Source organism: Protopterus annectens, chromosome 11.part0 (genome assembly GCF_019279795.1).
Source record: "Protopterus annectens isolate FY-2018-M chromosome 11.part0, PAN1.0, whole genome shotgun sequence".
In the NCBI taxonomy this organism is placed as follows: domain Eukaryota; kingdom Metazoa; phylum Chordata; order Ceratodontiformes; family Protopteridae; genus Protopterus; species Protopterus annectens.
In genome coordinates this window covers 177570876-177584431 of record NC_056745.1, presented here as the reverse complement: position 1 = coordinate 177584431, position 13556 = coordinate 177570876, and the positions used below count along the sequence as shown (strand labels likewise).

General features: G+C 37.6%; 1 protein-coding gene across 3 annotated transcripts in view; it reads right to left on the bottom strand.

The window, feature by feature from the left end:
• TSPAN11 (tetraspanin 11) overlaps positions 1-13556 on the bottom strand; it is a 1665259-nt gene that overhangs the window by 369450 nt on the left and 1282253 nt on the right. For all 3 annotated transcript variants that reach the window (XM_044087577.1, XM_044087575.1, XM_044087576.1), the window contains exon 6: positions 9447-9605. In XM_044087577.1, coding sequence (XP_043943512.1) covers positions 9447-9605 — 159 coding nt within the window. The remainder of the gene's footprint in view (positions 1-9446; positions 9606-13556) is intronic.

Sequence of the window (13556 nt, the reverse complement as noted above, 5' to 3'; positions counted from 1 at the left end):
TATCAGAAGTTCCTCCAATAAAGCATCAATATGCTGATAGGCTATATTTACCTCATTAATGGAGGAAACATCATAGGTGTCTGTGTCCTGAAGAATATCATGAATGGCATTTAAATAATCCGTTGTTTCTACCAATACCACACCCCCGCCCTTATCAGGTTGTAAAATTTTAACATCCATATTTAAACTTAAACTTCGCAACAAGTCTTGTTCTTTTTTACTGAAATTAAATTTTACCCCAGTCTGATTAGTTCTAGAAAGTTCATATAATTCATCAATTACTACTTTTTCAAAACTGGCCAATAGTGGGTGCAATGGAGGATTAAAAGTACTATTTTTCCTCAACTGCCCATCTGGTCTCTTGATGTTTATATTTTTAAAATAAATGTTGAGGTTTAACTTCCGAACAAATAACTTGAACTCTACAATACAATCCACTACATTGAATTTATGATTCAGAACAAATTTAATTCCTTTTTCAAACAAGTCAAAATAAACTTCTTGTATTTCCAAAGTTGTATAATTATAAATATAGAAATCACCCCTACCATATTGTACTGCATTGTATTTAACTATGTTAGAATTGTCTAAAACAGTTACCTTTGACCCTTGTTGGGTCTGGGGTGTGTGTAATGAGGATTCCAACGGTCTCCTCTCCTCTTCCCTACATATTCCCATTCTGTTTCTTCCCCTAAAAAAGTTTGTAAATCACCATGTGAAACCCGCGCATCCCTCTCAGAATGATTGCGTTTCCCAAAGGAACCAGCAGGAGCATTCTTTGATTCATATGCCTTATCCCAGTTATACACATTCCCTTCCTTATATTGCTGCATATCCCTACGTAACTTTGCACATTTCCTATTAAAAGTCCTATTATTGTTCTTTTTTGCAAACTGATATTGTTTGTCATACAAATCTTGCCACTCCACAAACAATAAGTCCTGTGTAATACGAACATTAAGTTCATCAACCTCCTTCATAAGCTTACATAATTTCCCATCATTGCATTTAAGAATAAATTTCATAAAAGTGATAACAAAATATTGAACATTTCATTACATTCCTGTAATACATCACCACACATTTCAATCCCCATGGTTTTTTTAAAAAAACTAAGCCCCATGGGTACAGAACTGGTTTCTAGTCATTGTTCTTTAACCATGTTTCACACGCAATAACGACATCAATCTTGAGGGAATATAGCAAATTTTCCAATAAAAAAACTTTACTATTAATGCTCCTAGTATTAACAACCATCAGAGAGGCATCAAATTTTGCTATCTGTGAACTGTTAAATTTAAGACCTGGAAAAAATCCTGCCTTATGTTTGTAAAATATTGCAAAATATCTGCTGCAAAAATTCTCTTCATTGATATTGACAAGTGGACACCATCCTGTTTGAACACATGTGCCCAAAATTAGGTTTGGATGCTCTATAAACTTCCAGTTTTTAAAACGGTACATTTTTTCATATAGGTATTTACTCAAAAAAATATATTTTCATTAACAGTGACATGGACACTCCTTTCTACATGCGATTAGTGAAAAATATGTCCTAACACCTGTATAAGCTATGCTATCTAAGAGGGTTGTAAGTTCCCTGCTAAGAGTCAGAGAGTCCTTATGGATGAGATCACTTGTACTAACATGACTAAAAACAGATGCGTACTTCCTTACATTAAGGTATTCTAAGGTTGGTCTCACATCCTGTTTTTGTTCCCGGCCATGCATAACACTATTTGATGTTCAGATGTAAGTATCAGTTCCTCTAATAATTCATTTTCCAGTTACAAGAATATTTATTCTGTCCAGCTCTGAAGAATCTTCACCTTCTAATTCAGTAATGATCTATCAGTTGTTACAAAGGATGATCTTCATCACAATTAGTCCTATTCCTCTCACCCTTTTCATTGCTTGTTGCAAGCATACAATTCTCATCTGGCTTGGTACATCCACAACTTGAGCCACATTGTGAACGCTTGTCTTTCTCCACTTTTTTCTTACAGATAGCCTAAAGATGTTGCATTTTAGTAAGATATTTTTGCAGTACCTTCTTTAAAGCCCCCAGCAACTGCAAATGGGTTGACATTTGTCATGTCGTTTAGTCTGCGTTATCTGGAGTGATGATCAGAACCATCTGACCTTCAGAATCCATTACATAGTCATTGTTTCAGATCACTGTGATGCAGTCCTTTCTACAAGATCAGATTGTTAAGAATTTCTGTAGTTAGTGCAGGGAGTGAAGGTCTGACATATTAATGAGCCACTTCCTGTGGCAAGGGTGCTGGGTTCAAATCTCCCCACCTTCATTTACCTACTGTGTGACACTGAGCAAGTCACTTAACCCAACAGTGTTTTGGAGCAATTGGAGATTTGGGCTAGGCTCCTTAATGGTTGCCAGGACTCATGTTTAGTAAACACAAACCTGTTGTATTGTTTGCCAGCCATTCCCTATTGCATAGCTGATCTAGTTTAGGAAATGTTATGGCAATATCACCAGTACACCATTTTTAATGCAACATAGGCAATTTATTCTTCAAGAGCAACAGGAATTGAATTTGTAGATAAAGCACATAAATGTAAAGTTGTTTGCCAGAAGCAACCTCTGCAATTTGTAATAGTTCTCTTTAATGTGGATTTATTCAGATGATGTTTATCTCTACAGAGATAGTGCATATAGACTTACTATATGTTATCAGGTGGTTAATATTTCTTATGCTCTCATAAATAATCTTCTGTTTAGATTGTGCATCACATGGCTGGATCTAATGTTATGATGCTAGTAAAGTACACAATTTATTTCTTCATAACAATAAGTGGAGTACACAGTCAACAAAGTGGCTGTAACTGCTGGTGGGGGTGGAGGATCTCTGTGGATGAACGTGTCTTATGGTCTTTTCATCTGGTCATTTTTAAACAGTCTTTAATCTGGCTTTGCATGACTAGTATGCATTTGTGTGTTGGAATACTTTGGTTACTGTGTTTTTGTGTGGAGCAAATCTGAAATGTGAATTTGGTAATTATTATTGCTATTATTTATTCTTTTTGACACAGACATCTGAGAAGGATGGGGCCAACAATGTAGCTATAACTGCTGGGTTTGTGGGTATCTGTGGATAAAAATGACTGGGTTTGGGGGGGTGGCTGTGGATAAAAATGACTTGGTTTGGGAGATGTCTGTTGATAAAAATGACTGACTCTGCTGAGCTGATAAAGTTAAAAGGTCATTAGTCTGTCTTTGCAGAACAAATCAGCCTTTCTTTGCATGACTAGTGTGCACTTGTGTAAAGCAAATTGGAATATTTTACTTATGGCCTTTTTCTATCACATTCAGACATGAGTTGTGTACACAGTCAATAAAGAGTCTGTAATTGAGGAGTACAGATATTGGTGGATTAAATGATGGCGGTTTGAGTAGTCTTTTAAGGTTGAAATGTTATGAAATGGATATTTTTGTTATTATTGGTTCATACCTTTTGTTTCACTGCTTAATGGAAAAATGTTCAAATCTACAAATTTAAAATATGCTCTAACAAATGTTGTTGCATTAAACAAGAAATATCATTTAAAATAATCAATAAGGTGAATCAAACAACACATGCATTTACACATGGTCCTAAGAAGTGGGCAGGGAGCCCATGGTTTGAAAACAGCCTAGGGACCAAGGTATTGTTAATCCACCACTGGTCTGATGTATTTTCAATGCATATGATTTTCAGTGCATTTTTTTCAATGGGGAATGGGTTTTGGCATAATGGTTAAGATCTTCCACTCACAGATACAAGGTACAGGGTTTGATTCTACTCTTGTTATTGAAATAGTGTTCAGACTGATTGCCTAGTATTTATCCAATGCTGGATTTAGTGCATTTTCAATGAATGTGACTTTCAAGGGAAGAGAAGTTTACTGTTGCCCATGCTAAATCTATTTTGAATGCGAGACTATTTTGTTTAGCAAATGACCATCAGTGTTTGTGCAATAAAATCTGAAATAAAAGTTTTAAAATTAAATCTAAATCTCTGTAATCATTGTAAAAGTAAAAAAGAAAACAGGATTCACACGATAGGTGTGAACTGTGTTAATGTAACTGGGGAGAGATGGCCAAATAATGGGGCACTAGAATGGCTGGGGGGGGCTGGTCCATTACACTGCCTTGGGTCCCATTTGACCATTATCTGGCTCTGTTCCTAGCTCTACTCTGGCAAAATAGTCCATCTTTATCAACAACAGACTAAGTGCTTGTATGGGAGGGGTGTTTCTGTTCAAGGGCTGTAGCCAAAATTGACCACACTAAGGGTACTCAACCAAACAACTCTATACAGGCTACACTACAGCATCATGCAAAAGTAATTACTGCGGTCATTTACATTCCTCCTCCTCCTGCAACATTCTCTGTTTTGCATATGTTACTACACCAAATTAGCAGACATGCTAGTCAGCATAAACTTATAATTGTTGGTAACACAAACATCAGCTAGACTGGCCTATATAAAAATAAATTCCACACACTACCAAACTCTTATCAGTTCACTGAACTGGCAGACAGTGGCACAAGTCTAAATCTAATCAGAACCTAACCTCTGTTTTTTAACCTGCCACAGGTTCTGCCCTGTTACTCACTGCACACATACCTTCAGTATCACCTTTTCTATTTTACAAATATCACCAAATAGGATATCTCTGAACTAGTAGAAGACCTAGAGTAAAATTTTGTACAATATTTTCACACCATGCACAGAAAGTCACTAAAACTGGGTAGACAAATGTTATGTCAACCTTGCATCTTTATCTACAGCCTGTCTCTCTCTCTTTCTCTTCTCTCTCTCACTACTGGTATAATTCCAAACGACTTCAGACATGATCTCACTGTCCTACTGGCCAATGTTCTATCAACCATCATCAGCCTCAGACTTTATAGCAATTTATAGCAATTTTCAATCTTTGTCCAACTGCAAAATTTCCCCCCAAAAAATCTTGAACTAAATGTTGGACTGTTTCAGTAAACATGATAATTTGGTCGGTGGGAAGCATGGGTTCCATGCTAGGTAAATTACAATCCCTACTCTGTACTGTCTCACTAATCATGTGTGTGGCAATGTGGACCACGCACTACCAAATTATGCTGTTTTCCTTGACGTAAAACATGTATTTGAGGCACTGGGACAGACACCTCTTCTGTAGAGGTTAACAGACTAGATTTTCCAAGGAAACTAGCACTTGGTTTAAAAACTACTTTATTGGCAGAACATTCACAGTAAAAGGACTACAATTTCAAACTGTAACTGCCCTGCTACCCTCAGGGTTATGTACTAGGACCCTTTTTGCTCTCATTATTTTTTGGATGATCTGCCATGGAATCTTCCACAACTTAACAGCATTCTTTATGCAGACGACATTGTCATTGCACATGCTGGTCCACATGAAAGTACCATGACTAAGGCCTTACAACAGAACTTCATACACATCTGAAACTGGTTAAATATTGGCAGGACCTCAAAATTACTTATAATATTGTTAGAACCTGAAAATGTTGTAAAAATGCCTCTGATATTATTACCATTATCTCTATCCCCATAAATATAACACTGCCAATTACAATAACCCATAAATATCTAGGAGCTAATCTGCACCATTCTTTGCCATTTAGTGCACACACAGAAGTAGCCATTTGCAGAGTGCTGCCATAGATTAACATTTGCCTACAGAATTTGTAATCTTCTTATCCAAATTGTCAGAACCCCTGATACTAGCGCAGGAATCGCTCTTACTGTATTAATACCCAGGCTTTGAAATTATCATATTTTATTGCAAACTCAACTTGCATTCTTTGTTATGAATATTTTTGCTGTCCTTGTCTTCTTGGCCTGGGTTGTGGATAAAAAGGGTCTACCTGGTTAAGAATGCAATAAATGAATGAATAAATAAATAAATAAATAAATAAATAAATAACTGTGCGCACAAATTTTATCAGTCTTCCCTGGAAGCTAATGTGGGTGTGTGTGTGTGTGTGTGTGTGTGTGTGTGTGTGTGTGTGTGTGTGTGTGTGTGTGTGTGTGTGTGTGTTTGGTAGTGATCCATACTTAGCAGATAGAAGTTTGATGGTTATGGAAAGTAACTGGCAGAAGGAAGCAAATGACAGGATGAGCCGGATCACATTAAAGTAATCGTTGTGGCTCGTTGGGAGTGAGGAAAAGGGTCAGTGTCTGAAAACGTCATGTTGAAGTTTGTCACAGTGATTTAATGTTTTTTCATGTTTTTTATTAACAAAAACGGAATGGTCTTTGGGCAGCGCTTCTCTTCTATTCATTAATAATTCTGTTGATAGGTAGCTGATACAATGCATTAATGTTTTGTGTTATAAAATTAATTTAAAATTCTCTCTACAAATGGTGTCAAGTAACAATTTTCCCTTGCAATGGTTTATACAAGAAGGCTTCTTCCATGGCATTTAGAAGTATGTTTCCTTATTAAAGAAATACTAGAGGACTCATGTTTTAAATAAATGCTGCTCCAGTCCTCATATTATGCACCACACTGGAACTTTGTTAGTTGTAGTCCTTGGTTAAAGTGATCTGTTTTTTGGAAGCATGTATTTGTAAACCTTGTCCACTCTTTGTGTATTCATTCCACAATTGAAGTATATTTATATAAGTATAATAATCTTGCCTGCTGAGATTGGTTTACATAATACACAAGCATTGATTCTAGACTAGCATGCTACAGTTGCTTTAACCGAGTCCTTCATTTATCCACATGGCTGAATGGACTTGTTTTCAGTCAAAGGAATTCCTATTATTAAATGAAAAGGAAGAGCGTTTAAAAGAAGCATTGCTCTATGTATCTAAAATCATAACTTTATTATACTATATGAGCTACTCTTTTTACATTTTTTGTTCACTCAAAGGAGAATATTACATTTGCACATCACTTATTGTAAAGCATCTGCAACCTGAAGTTACATGTGGTGGAAAAGCATGTAGTTAGCCCTCCAAATAATGGGTATCTGATAACAGAAGTGGCTTGTTTTGCATCCACTTCATTTTGCATATACCACAGGTTTTATATACTCTTTTTGCAATGCAAGTAGGGATCTGCCAGCTTTCTTACTTTTATTATCCATGTTTTTAAGGCAATATGATCTGTAAATGTTACTCAATATTTTTAGTGCTGTACAGATTAAATCTAGGCTCTGTATACAAATAAACATATTTTAATTGGCAACAGTGTGTGGCATATGTCAGCATTTTCAATAGGTATGTGTCTCTGTACAAGTATAGTTAATAACAGGGGTATAATTAATGACAGAGAAGAGAAGACAGCATTATAATATAGTATAGTTATACTATAGTATAGTTATTAAATAGTATACTTATAATATAGTATAGTTATAATATAGATGTTACACCAGCTTGTTGTAGAACAGGCTTGTCAATCACTGGCCTACCATGACACCTTGTGCAAGTTTTTTGACCCCCCCGTACTTCATTTATTTCAGCTAATCATGACAATTCCTGTCAAAGCAATAACACATATGACAATTTGTGATAGTTAAGTAACTTTCCCAAGACCTCTTTTTCTGTTTGACTGCAGAAATGAAGTTATAGGCTTTAGATTGGCTACTAGTAAACATAAACTTTGTCCAGGTTTTTTGTGCTAAGAGGCTGAGAGCTATGGTTAAAAGTGAGAACTGAATTTACTAAATGATAGTCATTTAAGTTTCAGTCTTCCTATCTTTCTGAAACTGCTGATTTGCCATAGTAGTATGTTGATCTGACTGTAGTGTACAGGGACCTGAGTTCAAGACTTGCCAGTGAAATGCATGGTGGAAACACAACATTTTATTCTAGCAGCTTTCCAAAATTATACAAACAATATTTAAAATGTGTCCCTGGTTTCTGGCCTTTTGTCCCCCCCCACCCAACCAAAAAAAAAAAAATTGAAAATAAGTGTGAGAAGCTGTGCAAGATGCCTATGGCTTACAATACTGTCATTCTATTTATAGTGTGGGTGTGGAAGTAGACTTTTATGATGGAAATGTTCTGAATTGGGGAGTTTTGTCATTATTGGTTCATGCATTTTGTTTCATTGCCTACAGTACAGCCTACTGGAAAAATATTCAAACAACAAATTTAAAATGCACTCTAACAAGTGTGCTGTATTATACAAGGAATATAATTTAATAAAGTCAGGAAGGTGTATCAAAGAAAAGAACACATGTATGTTTCTTGTTTTGTGTGCAAGGGGCCAATGATTTGAAAACAGCCCAAAGATAATCTTTATCCACCACTGGCCAGATGCATTTTCATTGGATGTGGTGTGGGTTTCAATGCTGTTTCAATGAATGTGAGTTTCAAGGGCAGAGAAGTTTTAATGCCAAGTCTATTTTCATTGTGAGACAGTATTGCTTTGTTTAGCAGATATTTGTTAGTGTTTGTGCATTGTGCTGAAAAATGTAAAAATAAAATCCAAATAATCATTGTAGAAGTAAAGCAGTATGGATACATTAGTGTTTATGGTAAATGGGGAGAAATAGCCAGGTAATGGGACATTGGAATGGCTGCAGGGGGACTCTGGTGCCATATTTTGGTTGTCTGTTCTTCCATTTGAGCTTGAACGTTGGTATCCCACAATTCCATCGGAGTGGGTGGGGTTACATAATTATGTATGCAAATTATATGTTAATCAATGTACAGATTTGTACCTATTTTTCATGGGCCTTGTCCAGATTTTTGATGTTTCCCGGTTGAGAAGTATGTGTCTATGCCACTTTCTTGTCCACTATAAAATACTAGGATTAAATATGACTTTTTTAAAATTAGCTTTTTGCTCAAGTTTATTATGACTAAGCATATGCCATTGCTCTGACATTATTAATCTAAACAAGATGGCTAAAGTACTGGCAGCCTGCAATCTCAAAGCAGCAACACTCCAAAGATCAGAAAATACACAAACACAATTATTTCTTCAATGGTGTTAAGCATTCACACTATCAACGTCTTCAAGCCTGTACAAACTCATACAAGAGGGAGAATGTGGAAAACAAAAGCAAAATTTGCATTGCCATTTCCCAACTTCACAGTTCAGTCAGTGCATAACTTAGGCACTCCCATTATGGTAAAACATCAACTACAGGAAGTTTGCAACCTTTCTCTCTTCATGTTCTCAGACTCAGTGCTCTAGGCTGTGACAATGAGAAAGGTTCTTATTTTCCCTCTCTTTTGTCATTGTACTTATATGTTTATCCTACAAAGCATACTTTATTAGATGGTTATTACTGCTAGTGCTATATATTACTTTTCTGAGTTGAATAAAACTGTCAATAGAAAAAAAAATGCATGCACTGCAATGCTAAAGCAAACTATTTACATGCAAAAATATATAGCTACACTGACAGGGGCAGAAGTATTTTCTGTAACTTTGATACAAGTCCATTTAGTTTTGTTTACCTCTACTTTGTAGATGTTTGAAGGGTGATCTCTTCTTCCACAGCTGGGAGTTTGTGATTTACAGCAGCTGTCTGGTACCAGTCTGTCTCCCGATTCCTCAGACATTATGTAGGTACTATAGTGCCAGTCTTCTGAACTGTTGCTGCCACAGCACTTAAACTAAACAGAAAAGAGACACTGGTATTACTCTTTCATTTTGTCCCAGAATCATCCATTTCAGTAATTCCTTCTGATCTGTAGTTTTACTCTAGCAGTCTCTGTTCCTTTACCTCCTACAGAAGGATTATCTTGGCTCTGCATTGCCCCCTCTCCAGACAGACTGTACCCCAATGGCTGATGGTCACTATAGTAATCTTGCTGATGGCAATAAAGCTTCCTGCCCTGTTAATAATCACCCAATGGGTGACTTTGTTCACAAATGTTGGGACTGCACTGCCCATCTGTCAACATCCTCCAGGCACAGTCTAGCTTGAACTTCTTTTACACACAGAGTTCTGGTTAACCTGGCCCACTGAACATGTTTTAGTTGTCACAATGACACAATGATAGATACACTCTCATTTTATAGGACTGCTTGTGACAAGTAACAATGGAATAGTGTCTTGCTGTATGCTTTCTGTCATCAGCAATTTATTTTATTTGTATTTAATCACAGTAGGGCACTGATCTCCCTGGAGGTTTCCAGACTCAGCCCAGGAGTGCTGTCGGATTAAATGACTTGCTTAGAGTCTCACAGTAAGGCAATGGCAGTTGAGGGAATCAAACCCTGGACTAGAGGATGCAGCTCTTTACTTGCTCCTTACTCCTCTGAACCACCTGTCACAAAATTGCAATGTCAATGATTTCTCAGCCTCGTTGACCTTCACTATCATAACACACATGTGTCAGAGCAGACAACCTGTTCTCTGGACACTCAGCCAAATTCTCTCCCAAGATGGCCTAAAGGATAATTGAAGGATACCCTTAAAACTGCACTATCAGTACTGGCAAACCAATTAATTCTCTTAATTTCTAGTTACACATCATATTATATAGTAAGTAACATGACTGCATTGAAACATTGTCCTGATTTAAAGGTGAGAAACATACAGTATAGCATATGCAATACAATATATGTAATACTATTCTTACTTTCCACAAGCACTCCAGGTATGCATAAAACTCAGACAGACATTCATTATTATTCCCTAGTGGGCACATGGGTAAGTCCAGCCAGGCCATGGATGAATTTCGACACACTTTTCCACATATTGCACTGTTTTCAACTTTGTATATGTCCAGGGCAGCTCTTTTGGCATAGAGAGAGAAACGTAGCTGCAGACAACACAGCTTGAGGTCAGTTAGTGGCCTCAGTACCTGGTGGGGGTGGGGGTGGGAGCAGAACACATACCTCTCAACTGTCCAGACCTTTACCTCTTATCTTTGGTCGGTTCCTCATAAAATCTGTGCTTTTTCTGGAAGGTCATTGAGGAGTGAAGTCACTAACCAATAACAGACACTTGAGTTTCAGACTTCAAATTATTTAGAAAATGCATAAGAATGCAACACCTATAATTCCAGCAACTTTCTAAGTTTATTAAGAGCAATATTTAAAAATTGTCCTTAATTTTGGGGCTTTGTCCTCCCATCAATTTTGCCTTTGCCCAGATTTCTTGTGTCAAGAGGTTGAGAGGTGTTGTTGGAACTACCGCCCCATTAGCCTGATGAGCCTGGTCTGCCAGGCTATGGAGCATATCATCATGGAACTTATAAACAATGACATTGGCAATCTCCAAACTCTGGACCCTACCCAGTTTGGGTTTGTAAAAGGCAGATCATGTCTTCTAAACATGAAAGACTTCATTGAAGCGGTCACCAAAGCTGTAGATGAGGGTAAGGTGGTACACACAGCCTATCTAGATCTCGACAAGGCTTTTGACACCATCCCCCACTCTGGAATTATCGACAAACTCACTAAACTAGGTATAAATCCCTATGTCACAAGATGGGTTGCCAACTGGCTCACTGACCGAACACAAACTGTGAAAGTAGCAGACTCTAAATCCAACTTCAGACCAGTGACAAGTGGAGTACCACAGGGTTCCGTCCTAGGTCCTCTCCTGTTTGGTATCTACTTCTCTGAAGTACAGGCTAACACAGAAGGTCTTTGGCTAACAAAGCTCACAGATGACTGCAAACTAGGAGCCATAATCAAATCTCCTAACGATGTGGACATCCTACAAAAGGGCCTCACTGAGACAGATGCCTGGTGTCAAAGCCATGGCCTCAAGCTCAATGCCAAAAAGTGCATTGTCATCCCTTTTGGTAAAAACTCTGTACCCATCAACTACCACATAGGCGGTAGTCTACTTAACACCGAAAGTGTGATAAGAGACCTTGGGACACAGGTGGACAGTAGTCTCTCCTTTGATAATCATATTGCCACAGTAGTCAGGAAATACTTCTACGTGGCACACCTCATCACAAAAGGTTTCTCATCCAGGAAAAAGAGGTCATTGTTCCCCTCTACTCATCACTCATTAGACCCATTATAGAGTACAACGCCCCTTTTGGTATGTACCTCACAAGACATCTACAACAACTGGAAAGGCCACAGAAATACCTGACAAAGAGGATTACAAGCCTCAAACAGATGCCCTACTCAGACTGTCTCAGAAAACTCCAGCTTTACTCTGTTACATATCACCTACTCAGAGGCGATCTCTGCCTAACATACAAAGCTATGACAAACCCAGAGCTGTTGGACATGCTCCACATAAAGAAATCCCAATCCCTCTGAGCTACACGCTCTAGGGACCTAAACCTTGTCACCACAATAAACAGAATATGCTGGAGGGATAGATTCCTGTCTCAGAGACTTCCCATACTCTGGAACAAACTACCTATCTATATCAAACAAAGCTCCTCATTAGCACTCTTCAAGAAAAATCTTGATGACTGGATGGGAGATAGGAAATTCACCTCGGGGATCACTTCTGTGGCTCTGCTTGACAGGGGCACAGGAAAATTATTTTCTTGGGTGGCAAAAGCCAGGGTACTGTTTGGCTAGGCATATATAGGCCCTAGGGCCAATAGCCTAATACCTACCTATGAACCTATGAACCTATGAGTAGTGAATGTATTTCTCCAGAGGGGTAGGAGCAGGGCACAAAAAAGTGCAGAAAATATATATATTTATATAAAATGGAACACAAAAAACACTGTTTTTGCAATAGAGAAGTCACCCACCACCCCACACCCTATGCTAATTGCATATGCTAACGCTGAGAGGACACTATAACGGGGAAAGGGCTAAGTTTCCACTCCACACTGTTCCAGAAACTTGCACAGAAAAAAAAGATGGCAATATGTCACCAGCAGACATTTGATCAGCTGTATAAGCTTCATGTTTGCACGATCACTGTATTTCTCAATCATCTAAATGACAACTGTATGAATTACTGCTATACTGTGTTTCAGCAGACTGCCATTGCATGGATGTGCAATTTTTATGTAAAATAAAGGGAACATTGTTTTACTAAATTATAATCACCCATGAGCAGACAGCAGATTGAGTTCTGAAGTGCATTCTGCTTGTATACAAATTATACACATTTGAAGGAAGGCACAGTGATGTACATCCTTCATTCACACATTCATTTATTTGTTTATTCTCCAATACCTGACAGAGAGAAGCAGGTAAGGGAAATATTTTGCTTTATATTATTTGGGACAATGGTTGCATGTAGTTGTAGGATTAGAATAGCTTGCAGTAATCATTAAAGCCTTATGTATATGCACTGCTGCTAGCCATATCACCCGATAAGGATTTTTGTATTTATTTGGCTTTGCATGAAAAAACGTGTTCATCACAAGTGATAATTCAATAAAGATGTTAAAAAAGGTGTTCTACTGCTTATAGGTTACCAGATTGCTATTCATGGTGGAGTTATTACAGCACTGTGACAGAATGCACACCGATATGCTGTGCTGTTATATGATGGATGGAAATTGTTTATAAATTACGGCCCATTAGCTTGACAAGCCTTATCTGCAAAGCCATGAGAGGATCATATATGGACCCTCATAAATAAAGACATAGGAATTTGCAGACTTTTCCCCATCCCAGTT